This window comes from Carcharodon carcharias, assembly GCF_017639515.1.
Source record: "Carcharodon carcharias isolate sCarCar2 chromosome 29 unlocalized genomic scaffold, sCarCar2.pri SUPER_29_unloc_2, whole genome shotgun sequence".
NCBI classification, from domain to species: domain Eukaryota; kingdom Metazoa; phylum Chordata; class Chondrichthyes; order Lamniformes; family Lamnidae; genus Carcharodon; species Carcharodon carcharias.
In genome coordinates, this window is record NW_024470665.1 from 4066780 (window position 1) to 4081914 (window position 15135).

The 15135-nt window shown below is 54.9% G+C and overlaps 1 protein-coding gene across 1 annotated transcript in view; it reads left to right on the forward strand.

Moving 5' to 3' along the window:
• The window catches only part of LOC121274034 (scavenger receptor cysteine-rich type 1 protein M130-like), a 743215-nt gene extending 740799 nt beyond the window's left edge, over positions 1–2416 (forward strand). The window contains exon 24 of the mRNA XM_041181166.1: positions 2281–2416. Coding sequence (XP_041037100.1) covers positions 2281–2294 — 14 coding nt within the window. The 3' untranslated portion in view covers positions 2295–2416. The remainder of the gene's footprint in view (positions 1–2280) is intronic.
• The last annotated feature ends 12719 nt before the right edge of the window (positions 2417–15135 follow it).

Genomic DNA, 15135 nt, shown 5'->3' on the forward strand with positions numbered 1-15135 from the left:
AGAGGGGTCAGGGTCTGGGGTGAAGGGTCAGTGTCTGGTGTTTGGATTGGGGGAAGGGGTCAGTGTCTGGGGCTGGGTTTGGGGAGAGTGGTCAGTGTCTGGGGGGAGGGGTCAGTGTCTGGAGAGAGGGGTCAGTGTCTGGGGGAGGGGTCAGTGTCTGGAGGGAGGGGTCAGTGTCTGGAGGGAGGGGTCAGTGTCTGGGGAGAGGGGTCAGTGTCTGGGGTGAGGGTTCAGTGTCTGGGGTTCGGTTTGGGGGAAGGGGTCAGTGTCTGGGGCTGGGTTTGGGGAGAGTGATCAGTGTCTGGGGTGAGGGGTCAGTGTCTGGGGGTGGGTTTGGGGGGAGGGGTCAGTGTCGGGGTGAGGGGTCAGTGTCTGGGGTTGGGTTTGGGGAGAGGGGTCAGTGTCTGGGGCTGGGTTTGGGGAGAGTGGTCAGTGTCTGGGGTGAGGGGTCAGTGTCTGGAGTTGGGTTTGGGGGGAGAGGTCAGTGTCTGGGGTGAGGGGTCAGTGTCTGGGGCTGGGTTTGGAGAGGGGTCAATGTCTGGGGTTGGGATTGGGGTGAGGGGTCAGTGTCTGGGGTTGGGTTTGGGGTGAGGGGTCTGTGTCTGGGGGGAGGGGCCAGTGTCTGAGGTTGGGCTTGGAGAGGGGTCAGTGTCTGGGGCTGGGTTTGGGGAGAGTGGTCAGTGTCTGGGGTGAGGGGTCAGTGTCTGGGGTTGGGTTTGGGGAGAGTGGTCAGTGTCTGGGGAGAGGGGTCAGTGTCTGGTGCTGGGTTTGGGGAGAGTGGTCAGTGTCTGGGGTTGGGTTTGGGGTGAGGGGTCAGTGTCGGGTTGGGTTTGGGGAGAGGGGTCAGTGTCTGGGGTGAGGGGTCAGTGTCTGGGGTTGGGTTTGGGGTGAGGGGTCAGTGTCTGGGTTTGGGTTTGGGGAGAGGGGTCAGTGTCTGGGGTGAGGGGTCAGTGTCTGGGGCGGGGTTTGGGGAGAGGGGTCAGTGTCTGGGGTTGGGTTTGGGGAGAGGGGTCAGTGTCTGGGGTGAGGGGTCAGTGTCTGGGGAGAGGGGTCAGTGTCTGGGGAGAGGAGTCAGTGTCTGGGGGGAGGGGTCAGTGTCTGGGACTGGGTTTGGGGAGAGAGGTCAGTGTCTGGGGTTAGGTTTGGGGAGGGGGGTCAGTGTCTGGGGAGAGGGGTCAGTGTCTGGGGTGAGGGGTCAGTGTCTGGAGTTGGGTTTGGGGAGAGGGGTCAGTGTCTGGGGTTGGGTTTGGGGAGAGGGGTCAGTGTCTGGGGTTGGGTTTGGGGGGAGGGGTCAGTGTCTGGGGAGAGGGGCCTGTGTCTGGGGGGAGGGGTCAGTGTCTGGGGTTGGGTTTGGGGAGAGGTGTCTGTGTCTGGGGAGAGAGGTCAGTGTCTGGGGTTGGGTTTGGGGGGAGGGGTCAGTGTCTGGGGGGAAGCGTCAGTGTCTGGGGGGAGGGGTCAGTGGCTGGGGTGAGGGGTCAGTGTCTGGGGCTGGGTTTGGTTAGCGCGGTCAGTGTCTGGGGTTGGGTTTGGGGAGAGGGGTCAGTGTCTGGGGGGAGGGGTCAGTGTCTGGGGAGAGGGGTCAGTGTCTGGGGTTGGGTTTGGGGAGAGGGGTCTGTGTCTGGGGGGAGGGGTCAGTGTCTGGGGCTGGGTTTGGGGAGAGGGGTCAGTGTTTGGGGGGAGGGGCCAGTGTCGGGGGTGAGGTGTCAGTGTCTGGGGTTGGGTTTGGGGAGAGGGGTCTGTGTCTGGGGTGAGGGGTCAGTGTCTGGGGTTGGGTTTGGGGGAAGGGGTCAGTGTCTGGAGGGAGGGGGCAGTGTCTGGGGTTGGGTTTGGAGAGAGGGGTCTGTGTCTGGGGTGAGGGGTCAATGTCTGGGGTTAGGTTTGAGGAGAGGGGTCAGTGTCTGGGGGGAGGGGTCAGTGTCTGGGGTGAGGGGTCAGTGTCTGGGGCTGGGTTTGGGGAGAGGGGTCTATGTCTGGGGTGAGGGGTCAGTGTCTGGGGTTGGGTTTGGGGAGAGGGGTCTGTGTCTGGGGGGAGGGGTCAGTGTCTGGGGAGAGGGGTCAGTGTCTTGGGGGAGGGGCCTGTGTCTGGGGTTGGGTTTGGGGAGAGCGGTCAGTGTCTGGGGGGAGGGGTCAGTGTCTGGGGAGATGGGCCCATGGCTGGAGGTGGGTTTGTGACTGCCTGAGACCCTCTGGTTTTGGCTGAGATCTGCAGAGGGGATGTCTAGTTTTATTTTTGGCTTCATTACATCATGTTTCATGCTGCTGAATTCTGTCTCACCACAGGACTCCGAGATTAACGAGAAGCCTGGCCCCCAGAAACATACCCAGCTCTGTAACCGAAACCCTCCATCTCCTTCACATCAGTCAACATCTACAGACAGGATGGCTAGACCCAGGGACCCATAGGATTCAAATGGCTCTCCGAAGGAGTTCTTTATCCTTGACCTGAGAATGGCGGGGGTTGGGGGTGAGGGTGGGAGTTGGGGGGGTGTGAGGGGAGGGTGGGGGAGGGGTAACTCGGCTCTCGATCCCCCTGTTACAGGGACAAACTCGGAGCCCTTTCATGTGGGGGACCAACCAAGACCAACAGACAACGGGGTGGGAGCTTATTGAAGAGATGTTGGTGGGTGTGCAAGGCGACCATGAACCTTCTTCAGCATCAGAGAGACGTCACCGCCCTCCTTGACTCTTGGGACGATGTTGGCGATGTCAACCATCTCGCGGTTTTGCTATATCTCCTGGGAACCAAGCAACAGTGGGGTCAGCGAGTCAATAGGCGTGGAAGGCCTGTGGGTCATCGAGGCAGGGGGCGAGGTTGGAGCACAAGCTTGGGTTCATGTTGGGGTTGGGGAGTGGTGGTGGTCAAAGGGTTAAAAATCAGAACCCCCCCGATGCCAATTCTCTCTCCGACCCAACCAATTATCGCAGCCGACGTGTGGTCAACCAATTAGCCACAGGGAGGTGTGAATGCCCCTTTAAATATTCCAATGCGCCTCATTGTTATCCACCGCCTTCGAACTTAACTGCGGCCAATGGGGTCCTCAAGGGTCAACCCCAGCCATTAAATTGTTTGATCCAGGAGGTTGGATGAGTGATTCACTCCTGGAGAACGGGCCGAGATCGGACACTCCTTCGTCGCCTCGAACATCCTGACCCCGCCCCTGAGAGGCCTGTCTCCAACAAGCCTCCGAGAGCCCCTGCGGGTTTTCCAATCCCCTGCTCCAGCCACCGGGAACCCACCCTTCCCCCCCTGCCCCCATCCTCCCCCAGCTCCGAACCCTGCTCCCCCCAACCACCACCCCCTCCCGCACCAGCACCATCCCCCGATTGGGAGGGCTGAGCTCACGCCAGCCCAGAAATGTTCAGGCACAAGCGTTGAAAGCCAGTGCTGCAGCAGCAGGCATGTAGATTGCAAGACGATCGGTGCGTTTATAGTACCATCCAGCATAGGAGGAGGCCATTCAGCCTATCATGTATCTGCCGGCTGGCTGAAAGATCTACCCGATTAGGCCTCGCTCTCCAGCCCCCTGCTCTTTCCCCCATAGGCCAGCTTTTACCCTTTCAAGCATTTCTCCAATTCCACCTCCCACCTTTTTTTGAAAGTTCCTATTGAATTTGCTTCCACCGCCCTTTCAGGCAGCGCCTTCCAGATCACAACAACTCGCTGTGTCAAAAAATAATCCTCCTCATCTACCCTCCTCTGGTCCTTTTCCCCGATTCTCTTCAATGTGTGTCCCTTTGCCAGAGGGTCAGTACTGAGGAAGTGCCGCACTGTCGGAGGGTCAGTACTGAGGGAGTGCTGCACTGTCGGAGGGTCAGTACTGAGGGAGTGCTGCACTGTCAGAGGGTCAGTACTGAGGGAGTGCTGCACTGTCAGAGGGTCAGTACTGAGGGAGCGCTGCACTGTCGGAGGCTCAATACTGAGGGAGTGCCGCACTGTTGGAGGATCAGTACTGAGGGAGCGCCTCACTGTTGGAGGATCAGTACTGAGGGAGCGCCTCACTGTTGGAGGGTCAGTACTGAGGGAGTGCTGCACTGTCAGAGGGTCAGTACTGAAGGAGTGCTGCACTGTCGGAGGTTCAGTACTGAGGGAGTGCTGCACTGTCAGAAGGTCAGTACTGAGGGAGTGCTGCACTGTCGGAGGGTCAGTACTGAGGGAGTGCTGTACTGTCGGAGTGTCAGTACTGAGGGAGTGCTGCACTGTCAGAGAGTCAGTACTGAGGGAGAGCTGCACTGTCAGAGGGTCAGTACTGTGGGAGTGCTGCACTGTTGGAGTGTCAGTACTGAGGGAGTGCTGCACTGTCAGAGGAGACTGTTTCGGTATGAAACATTAAACCAAGACCCGTCTTCACTGACTGGTAGCTGTAAAAGATCCTGCAGCCACTATTGGGAAGAAGAGAAGGGGGGTGGGGGCGAGAATGTGGGGAGGTAGTGGCGCTACCCAGTGTCCTCTGACCTCAGCCAAGACAACTTTAGAAATGAACAGTTCGCCATTATCCCATCGCTGTTTGTGGGAGCTTGCTGCGCGCAAATTGGCTGCTTCTACCTTACATTTTCGACATTAGGACAGTGGCCACACTGTGAGGTACTTTAGCACATTCCGAGGGAGTGTAGGACGCTGTAGAAATTCAAAGCTGTCTCTGCGAAATGAATATTTTAAATAAAATTAATCACAGTTGTGACTCAGCCGGGAGCAGGCACTGAACTCTCCGTTATTCAGCGAGCAGGGAAGCGTCAGCAGATCCGAGACCAGTCCAAGTCTCAAGTTCCCTGCAGAGGTGGCAATCAAGAGGGAAAAATACCCCAACGGAATTTGTTTCTCTTCCATATTCTCTTGTTTAAATTGGTTTGTTTTGTTTGCACTGATTGGCTGGACCGATTAAATGGCCACCGTTGACCAAGCCGGTGGTAGTTCCGGAAGCTTCTGAGCAGCCGGAAGATGGATAAAGGCCTGGCGCGTCAAACCCCTGGCATGTAAAACCCCTTGCGTCGTACAAACCAAGCCGACGGGCAAAGGATTGGTGGACAAGACGTCTGCAAACCGCACCCCCCCCGCAGTCCTGGGCAAAGACAGAGCTATTTGTGACCCTCACCCCACCACCCCCCTCCCCCCGTCTCCAACATGGTGCACGTGGTTCCACAGTCACCTGCCTCAATGGGTTTTAACAAGGTTGGTGGGGGGGGGGGGGGACCTCTTTAACTGAATAGCTCGGCCTGAAACCACTGAGCAGCTCCTGGCCTCCGGGGGTTGGGGGGGTGGGGGGGGTGGTGGTGTGGTCGATCGCGGACGTTGAGGCGATTCCCAGCTGCCTCACGCCCAGCGGTTTGAGCGTGTGTTAAATGATAAACTAACCCTCTGAGTTTAACCACCCCCACCCCACTATCTCGGTCTGCGGTGGGATTACTGAGAGAGGATTGGATCACTCCCAAACACTGAAGGGTTTAGGGGGAAGGCATCCACACTCTTATCAAGGGAAGAGCCGGAAATCAAAAACCACTTCCTGTTTACGGGCGGATGGTGAGGGGCTGGTGGGGGGGGGGGTGGGGGGGAAATCTCAATTAACCCCCGCCTCCCGTCCGGCACGAGAGTGATGATTAAATCAGGCCCTCGGGCTCAGTGAGCTGACCTCGCTAGCTCCTACACAATTCGGCAAGAGCGAATCGAACAGTTCTTCAGCAGGAAAGGCCTGTGAGATTCCACAACAATAATACCGGTGATCAGGTGAGTCGCAAAACTGGTCCCAGCCTGACCATTCAGCCCCTCGACCCTGTTACACAGGAACAGGAGGAGACCATTCAGCCCCTCGACCCTGTTACACAGGAACAGGAGGAGACCATTCAGCCCCTCGACCCTGTTACACAGGAACAGGAGGAGACCATTCAGCCCCTCGACCCTGTTACACAGGAACAGGAGGAGACCCATTCAGCCCCCTCGAGCCTGTTACACAGGAACAGGAGGAGACCATTCAGCCCCCTCGAGCCTGTTACACAGGAACAGGAGGAGACCATTCAGCCCCCCTCGAGCCTGTTACACAGGAACAGGAGGAGGCCATTCAGCCCCCTCGAGCCTGTTACACAGGAACAGGAGGAGGCCATTCAGCCCCCTCGAGCCTGTTACACAGGGACAGGAGGAGGTCCATTCAGCCCCCTCGAGCCTGTTACACAGGAACAGGAGGAGACCATTCAGCCCCCCTCGAGCCTGTTACACAGGAACAGGAGGAGGTCATTCAGCCCCCTCGAGCCTGTTACACAGGAACAGGAGGAGGCCCATTCAGCCCCCCCTCGAGCCTGTTACACAGGAACAGGAGGAGGCCCATTCAGCCCCTCGACCCTGTTACACAGGAACAGGAGGAGACCCATTCAGCCCCCTCGACCCTGTTACACAGGAACAGGAGGAGGCCCATTCAGTCCTTTGAGCCTGTTACACAGGAACAGGAGGAGGCTACTCAACCCCTTCGAGCCTGTTACAGAGGAACAGGTGGAGGGCCTTACAGCTTCGCGCTGTACGTGGGATCTTGCTGTGCGCAGGTTGGCTGCCGTTCGATACATTTCAACCGTGGCCGCACTCCACAGAAAGTTTCCCGGTGGCTGGTGAAACCCTTTGGGACGCCCTGAGGCAGGGACAGGCGCTGGAGAAGTAGCATCGTCAGAAGCAGGAGCAGGAGGAGGCCATTCGTCCCCTCGAACTGACTGTCCCATTCAATCCCGTCCGTGACTGACCTCCCGCCTCATCTCCACTTTCCCGCCCTATCCCCTTTAGTGCCCAAAAGTCCATCGATAAAGGTCTTGAACAGACTCAGTAACCGAGTGTCCACTGAGCTCTGGAGGGAGCGAATTCCAAAGATTCTCAGCGACACCCCCCCCACCCCCGAGTGAGGGGCATTTCTCCTCGTCTCTGTCCAAAATGGCCGACCCCTCAACCTGAGGCAGTGACTCCCCCACTCCCTCCGTCCCTTTCAGTTCGAGACGCTCGGCCAGCGGGTAGGAGGGGGCGGGGGGGTGTGAGGGGGTGGGTGGAACAACCTCTAGGCCCCGAGCTTGTCCAACCCTCCGAGGGTTTCAACGAGATCGCCTCTCGTTCTCCTCAACTCCAGAGGATATCGGCCCGTTCTCCTCGATCTCTCCTCACAGGACAAACCTACCCCCCCCACCCCCGCCACCCACCACTCATGTCCCAGGAATCAGGACCGGTGAACCTTTTCTTACGCTCCCTCGATGGATAAGATGTCCTTCCTCAGGTAAGGAGACCAGAACTGTACACACAGCACCCCAGCCCCCGTCTCGCCCATGCCCTGGATTCATTGTAGAACAAAAAACAGACACAGAAATACCTGGAAAAACTCAGCAGGTCTGGCAGCATCGGCGGAGAAGAAAAGAGTTGATGTTTCGAGTCCTCATGACCCTTCAACAGAACTAGTGGCAGGAGGGTCGGTAACCAGAGAGACACAGATTGGAGAGAATCGGGGAAAAGGACCAGAGTGGGGGAGATGAGGAGGATTATTTTTTGACCCAGCGAGTTATTGTGATCTGGAAGGCGCTGCCTGAAAGGGCGGTGTAAGCAGATTCAATAGGAACTTACAAGAAAAGGGGGGAATTGGAGAAACACTCGAAGGGGAAAAATGGGGCAAAGAGTTGGGTGGGGGTGGCGGTGAGAGAGTGGGGGCTAATTGGATTGATCTTTCAAAGAGCCAGCACAGGCTCGAAGGGCTAAATGACCTCCTCCTGGGGTTTTATACACGATGGGGGTTAGGATCCTGAGTTGATCATTCAATGTCAGTATAGATAACTAAGCAGATAGACATAGGGATGGAGAGAGGGATGGAAAGAGGGACGGACAGAGGGACAGAGAGAGGGACAGAGAGACAGACAGATAGCCAGGCAGATAGACAGAGGAACAGACAGAGAGACAGATAGATAGCCAGGCAGATAGACAGAGGAACAGACAGAGAGACAGACAGATAGCCAGGCAGATAGACAGAGGAACAGACAGAGAGACAGACAGATAGCCAGGCAGATAGACAGAGGGACGGACAGAGAGACAGATCGATAGCCAGGCAGATAGACAGAGGGACGGACAGAGAGACAGATAGATAGCCAGGCAGATAGACAGAGGGATGGACAGAGAGACAGATCGATAGCCAGGCAGATAGACAGAGGGACGGACAGAGAGACAGATAGATAGCCAGGCAGATAGACAGAGGTAAAAACAAAAAAACTGCGGATGCTGGAAATCCAAAACAAAAACAGAATTACCTGGAAAAACTCAGCAGGTCTGGCAGCATCGGCGGAGAAGAAAAGAGTTGACGTTTCGAGTCCTCATGACCCTTCGACAGAACTTGAGTGAATCCAAGAAAGGGGTGACAGATAGATAGCCAGGCAGATAGACAGAGGGACGGACAGAGGAACAGACAGAGGGATGGACAGAGAGACAGATAGATAGCCAGGCAGATAGACAGAGGGACGGACAGAGGAACAGACAGAGGGATGGACAGAGAGACAGACAGATAGCCAGGCAGATAGACAGAGGGACGGGCAGAGAGACAGATAGATAGACAGAGGGACAGACAGAGGAACGGACAGAGGGACGGAGAGATAGACAGGCAGATAGACAGACAGGTAGACAGAGGGTCAGACAGAGAGACAGACAGACAGATAGTCATGCAGATAGACAGAGGGACGGACAGAGGAACGGACAGAGAGACAGATAGATAGACAGATAGACAAAGGGACAGACAGAGAGACAGATAGATAGCCAGGCAGATAGACAGATAGCCAGGCAGATAGACAGAGGGATGGACAGAGGGATGGACAGGGAGACAGATAGATAGACAGGCAGATAGACAGACAGATAACAGAGGGTCAGACAGAGATGCAGACAGACAGACAGGTTACAGAGATAGGAAGTGTTGTAGGGGCTGAAGGAGGTTACAAAGATAGGGTGGGTTGTCGGGGCTGAAGGAGGTTACAGAGATAAGGAGGGTTGTAGGGGCTGGAGGAGGTTACAGAGATAGGGAGGGTTGTAGGGGCTGAAGGAGGTTACAGAGATAGGGAGGGTTGTAGGTGCTGGAGGAGGTTACAGAGATAGGGAGGGGTGTAGGGACTGGAGGAGGTTACAGAGATTGGGACTGTTGTAGGGGCTGGAGGAGGTTACAGAGATAGGGACGGTTGTAGGGGCTGGAGGAGGTTACAGAGATAGGGAGGGTTGTAGGAGCTGAAGGAGGTTACAGAGAGAGGGAGGGGTGTAGGTGCTGGAGGAGGTTACAGAAATAGTGAGGGTTGTAGGGGCTGAAGCAGGTTACAGAAATAGGGAGGGGTGTAGGTGCTAGAGGAGGTTACAGAGATAGTGAGTGTTGTAGGGGCTGGAGGAGGTTACAGAGATTGGGAGGGTTGTAGGGGCTGCAGGAGATTGCACAGATAGGGAGGGTTGTAGGTGCTGGAGGTGGTTACAGAGATTGGGAGGATTGTAGGGGCTGGAGGGGGTAACAGAGATAAGGAGGGTTGTGGGGGCTGGAGGAGATTGCAGAGATAGGGAGGGTGGTAGGGGTTGGGGGAGGTTACAGAGATAGGGAGGGTTGTAGGGGTTGGGGGAGGTTACAGTGATAGGGAGAGTTGTAGGAGCTGGAGGAGGTTACAGAGATAGGGATGGTTGTAGGGGCTGGAGGAGGTTACAGAGATAGGGAGGGTTGTAGAGGCTGGAGGAGGTTACAGAAATAGTGAGGGTTGTAGAGGCTGAAGCAGGTTACAGAAATAGGGAGGGGTGTAGTTGCTAGAGGAGGTTACAGAGATAGTGAGTGTTGTAGGAGCTGGAGGAGGTTACAGAGATTGGGAGGGTTGTAGGGGCTGCAGGAGATTGCACAGATAGGGAGGGGTGTAGAGGCTGGAGGAGGTTACAGAGATAGGGAGGGTTATGGGGACTGGTGGAGGTTACAGAGATAGGGAGGGTTATGGGGACTGGTGGAGGTTACGGAGATAGGGAGGGTTATGGAGACTGGTGGAGGTTACAGAGATAGGGAGGGAGACATGGGGTTCAGACGGCCTTGAAGGGATTTGAAGAGGAGGAATGAATGTACGTGTGCAGCTGATGAAATCCTTGAGTGAATCCACGTGTGCAACACCCGTCTCCATGTTCCTTTAAAATTCATTCATGGGATGTGGGCCTCGCTGGAGGAGGAGCAGAGGTTCCCTCCGGTTAAATACTGGGAACACTGGAGCCATTGTTTACAGGTCCCTGTTACAAACTCTGTTCCCAAGTGAGTGACTCTTGCAACACGCTCCTGGCTGGTTATTTTTTATACATTCCCGGGATGTGGGCTTCCCTGGCTGGGCCCAACATTTATTGCCCATCCCTAATTGCCCCTTGAGAAGGTGGTGGGTGAGCTGCCTTCTTGAGCCGCTGCAGTCCCTGTGGTGTAGGTACACCCACCGTGCTGTTAGGGAGGGAGTTCCAGGATTTTGTCCATGTGGTGTAGGTACACCCACAGCGCTGTTAGGGAGGGAGTTCCAGGATTTTGTCCGTGTGGTGTAGGTACACCCACAGCGCTGTTAGGGAGGGAGTTCCAGGATTTTGTCCCTGTGGTGTAGGTACACCCACAGCGCTGTTAGGGAGGGAGTTCCAGGATTTTGTCCCTGTGGTGTAGGTACACCCACAGTGCTGCTAGGGAGGGAGTTCCAGGATTTTGTCCCCTGTGGTGTAGGTACACCCACAGTGCTGTTAGGGAGGGAGTTCCAGGATTTTGTCCCTGTGGTGTAGGTACACCCACAGCGCTGTTAGGGAGGGAGTTCCAGGATTTTGTCCCTGTGGTGTAGGTACACCCACAGCGCTGTTAGGGAGGGAGTTCCAGGATTTTGTCCCTGTGGTGTAGGTACACCCACAGTGCTGTTAGGGAGGGAGTTCCAGGATTTTGTCCCCTGTGGTGTAGGTACACCCACAGTGCTGTTAGGGAGGGAGTTCCAGGATTTTGTCCCTGTGGTGTAGGTACACCCACAGCGCTGTTAGGGAGGGAGTTCCAGGATTTTGTCCCCTGTGGTGTAGGTACACCCACAGCGCTGTTAGGGAGGGAGTTCCAGGATTTTGTCCGTGTGGTGTAGGTACACCCACAGCGCTGTTAGGGAGGGAGTTCCAGGATTTTGACTCCTGGGTTTCTGGAGGTCATGTTTCAGGACTGGACCGAGACCAGCGACCTGGTGACCCAGGGATCGGAGAGGGAGAGCGGGTGAAACCCAACGAGTCTCAGGCGAGGGGCGGAAGACTCAGAGCGAGCGAACCCGGAGTTGGGGGCTGGGGTCGGGGGGAGGGAGTGGGGAAGTTTGGGGGGGTGGTGGAAATGAGAGAAGGGGGACACTTACCGCTCACCACCACGTGTTCCTTCCAGGCGATGATGCCGGCGGAGTTGTGCTTCAAGGCGCAGGTGTAGTTCACCGTGGTGCCCGGGCTGAGGGTGGGTAGGGGGAGCTGGCTCGACAATCTGTGGACTCCGTCGCTGGCGGGGGTGCGAGCGACTGTTCCAGCTCCTCCAAAATCCTGGAACTCCCTCCCTAACAGCACTGTGGGTGTACCTACACCACAGGGGACAAAATCCTGGAACTCCCTCCCTAACAGCACTGTGGGTGTACCTACACCACATGGACAAAATCCTGGAACTCCCTCCCTAACAGCGCTGTGGGTGTACCTACACCACATGGACAAAATCCTGGAACTCCCTCCCTAACAGCGCTGTGGGTGTACCTACACCACATCGACAAAATCCTGGAACTCCCTCCCTAACAGCGCTGTGGGTGTACCTACACCACAGGGACAAAATCCTGGAACTCCCTCCCTAACAGCGCTGTGGGTGTACCTACACCACACGGACAAAATCCTGGAACTCCCTCCCTAACAGCGCTGTGGGTGTACCTACACCACACACGGACATAATCCTGGAACTCCCTCCCTAACAGCGCTGTGGGTGTACCTACACCACACACGGACATAATCCTGGAACTCCCTCCCTAACAGCGCTGTGGGTGTACCTTTCAGCCGGTGTCGGCTGACATCCCGGGGTGCTTTTTTGACCCCGCCCCCCTCCCCCCACCCCCCCCCACACCCCGCGATCATGCTCCTTCTCTCACGGAGCCACGTAAGATGTAATACCCCTTCCCATCCCTCCGAGAGCGTGGGACATTGTCTTGTGGGGGAATTTCTGCATCGGGCGATATTCCAAAGGCTGAATTCCCATTGAAACAATAACAGCTGAACAGACGCCTGACTGTGGCCAGCAATCTGGATTCTTTGTCCGGAGACAACTGCCGAAATCCACGGTCCGCGTCCAATTTGGTAAATAGAGTGCTCTTGGCAAGCTCCCATCCACTGAGGCTGTTGGATGGAGCCCACCTTCCACTGATTGGCTTGGTTGAATTAAATCCATGCAGGTTCTTGTGGGGCCCTGGAGCTTTCGGAACCAGCAGCGCCCCCGAACAGCCTTTTGTTGGCATGGTGATGGGTGACTTAACCCCCTCCAAACCCCCCTTCGCTGCTGCATCTTCTCAGTTTTATTCCTTGGCTTTGTCCAATAGCTGGTGAGCGACTTTCCTCAGTGAAAGGAGGCAAATTGTTTTAGCATCAGCTCGTAGACCGATAGGGTAGTCAGCCCGGTCTTTAACTTCCCTGGAGCTGCAAACCAGTTTGGGAATGAATCTTGAAATGTACTGCCGACCCGCCCATCAGCAGCTTCGCTCACTTTACAGATCGAGTCCGGTTTTGGTCATTACCTTCTGTTAGGCCGGGAGCATTCTTAATTCTGAATGACGTCGAGGGATTTGAGGATTCCTCGATTTTTATACGTCAATTACTCCGTGAGTTGGTCTCTCGCTTTTAAAGTTATCTCTCTGGCGCCCCTGTAATTTGATAGAGGAGGGTTGCAATGCAACCTGTTTGAGACATTTGACTTCATCTGATAAGACAGAAACCCCTGCCCCGGTGTCTAATTTAAATTTAATTCAGGTTCAATCTTATCTGTTTCAGTACCATCGCCTCTCATTCTTACAAACTCCAATGGGCGCAGGCCCAACCTGCTCAACCTTTCCTCATAAGACAGAAAAAAGAAAAGTCTTTTAAAAATAAATAAATGAATAATTAATAACTTTATGTTCCACGCGAGCCTCCTGCCCCTCCCCCACTATCAGGTCACAATTCAGCCTTCACTTCTCCAGGGGGCCAATCTTCTGTGCTCTAATCATCTGATGATGCTGTGGTTTTCTGAGGGTTTGCAAATTATTGGTAGGTTAAATCTGGATTCGAAATAGATTTTGTCACAGCAAGTATGCCCATAGCGTTGTGAACCCCGTAGAGATTGTTAATATTTTGAGAAATTCGAATGGAGCAATTAACTGAAAGAGCAATACCACCTCACTTGCAAATTTTAAAGAAAAACGAGATTTTCTGTATATATAAAACCACAAACGAAGTATAGTTCCAGTACGGTACACTGTTGGCTTATCACCTATTATTCTTCTAATTTGGAGGTAAATCAGTTGAGTGCAAGTTCAGACAATTCTCCTCTGGCGTGAGGAAGTACCGTGCTCATGAACTTAAAAGCAGCAAAGAGGAGACCAGGTCAAACTAGGACAATCCAAGGCATTTCACAAAAGCAGAATAGACCAAAATGTGACGCACAGTGAGATGTTAGGAAAGGTTAAAAAAAAAGGTTGGTTTTAAGGACCATCATAAAGGAGGAGGGAGAGAGGGAGGGAGAGAGAGAGAGAGACACAAACACATAGAGAGAGAGGAAGAGAGAAAGAAAGAGAGACAAACAGAGAGAGAGAGACAGAGAGAGAGAGAAAGAGAGAGAAAGAGAGACAAAGAGAAAGACAGAGAAACAGGGAGAGGCACATGGAGAGAGACAGAGAGAGAGAGAGAGAGAGGGGGGGTGGTGGAGAGGTTTAGGGAGGGAATTCCAGAGCTCAGGGCCCCCCCCAGGCAGCTGAAGGCACGGCCGCCAATGGTGGAACGATGGGGAATCGGGGGATGGTCAAGAGGCCGGAATTGGAGGAGAAAAGAGATCTCAGAGGTTTGTAGGGGCTGGAGGAGGTAAAGAGATAGGGAGGGTTGTAGAGGCTGGCGGAGGTTACAGAAATAGGGAAGGTTGTAGGGGCTGGAGGAGGTTACAGAGATAGGGAGGGTTGTAGAAGATGGAGGAGGTTACAGAGATAGGGAGGGTTGTAGAAGTAGGAGGAGTTTACAGATATAGGGAGGGTTGTAGGGGCTGGAGGAGGTTACAGAGATAGGGAGGGTTGTAGTGGCTGGAGGAGGTTACAGAGATAGGTAGGTTTGTAGGGGCTGGAGGAGGTTACAGAGATAGGGACGGTTGTAGGGGCTGGAGGAGGTTACAGAGATAGGGAGGGTTATAGGGGCTACAGGAGGTTCCAGAGATAGGGAGGGTTGTAGGGGCAAATGGAGGTACAGATATAGGGAGGGTTGTAGGGGCTGGAGGAGGTTACAGAGATAGGGAGGGTTGTAGGGGCCAGAGGAGGTACAGAGATAAGGAGGGTTGTAGAGGCTGGAGGAGGTTTCAGAGATAGGGAGTGTTGTAGGGGCTGGAGGAGGTTACAGAGATAGGGAGGGTTATAGGGGCTACAGGAGGTTACAGAGATAGGGAGGGTTGTAGGGGCAAATGGAGGTACAGATATAGGGAGGGTTGTAGGGGCTGGAGGAGGTTACAGAGATAGGGAGGGTTGTAGGGGCTAGAGGAGGTACAGAGATAAGGAGGGTTGTAGAGGCTGGAGGAGGTTTCAGAGATAGGGAGTGTTGTAGCAGCTGGAGGAGGTTACAGAGATAGGGAGGGTTATAGGGGCTAGAGGAGGTTACAGAGCTTGGGAGGGTTGTAGGGGCAAACAGAGGTACAGATAAAGGGAGGGTTGTAGGTGCTGGAGGACATTACAGAAATAGGGAGGGCTGTAGGGGCTGGAGGAGGTTACAGAGATAAGGAGGGTTGTAGGGGCTGGAGGAGGTTACAGAGATAAGGAGGGTTGTAGGGGCTGGAGGAGGTTACAGAGTTAGAGAAGGTTGTAGGGGCTGGAGGAGTTTACAGAGATAGGGAGCGTTGTAGTGGCTGGAGGAGTTTACAGAGATAAGGAGGGTTGTGGGGGCTGGAGGAGGTTACA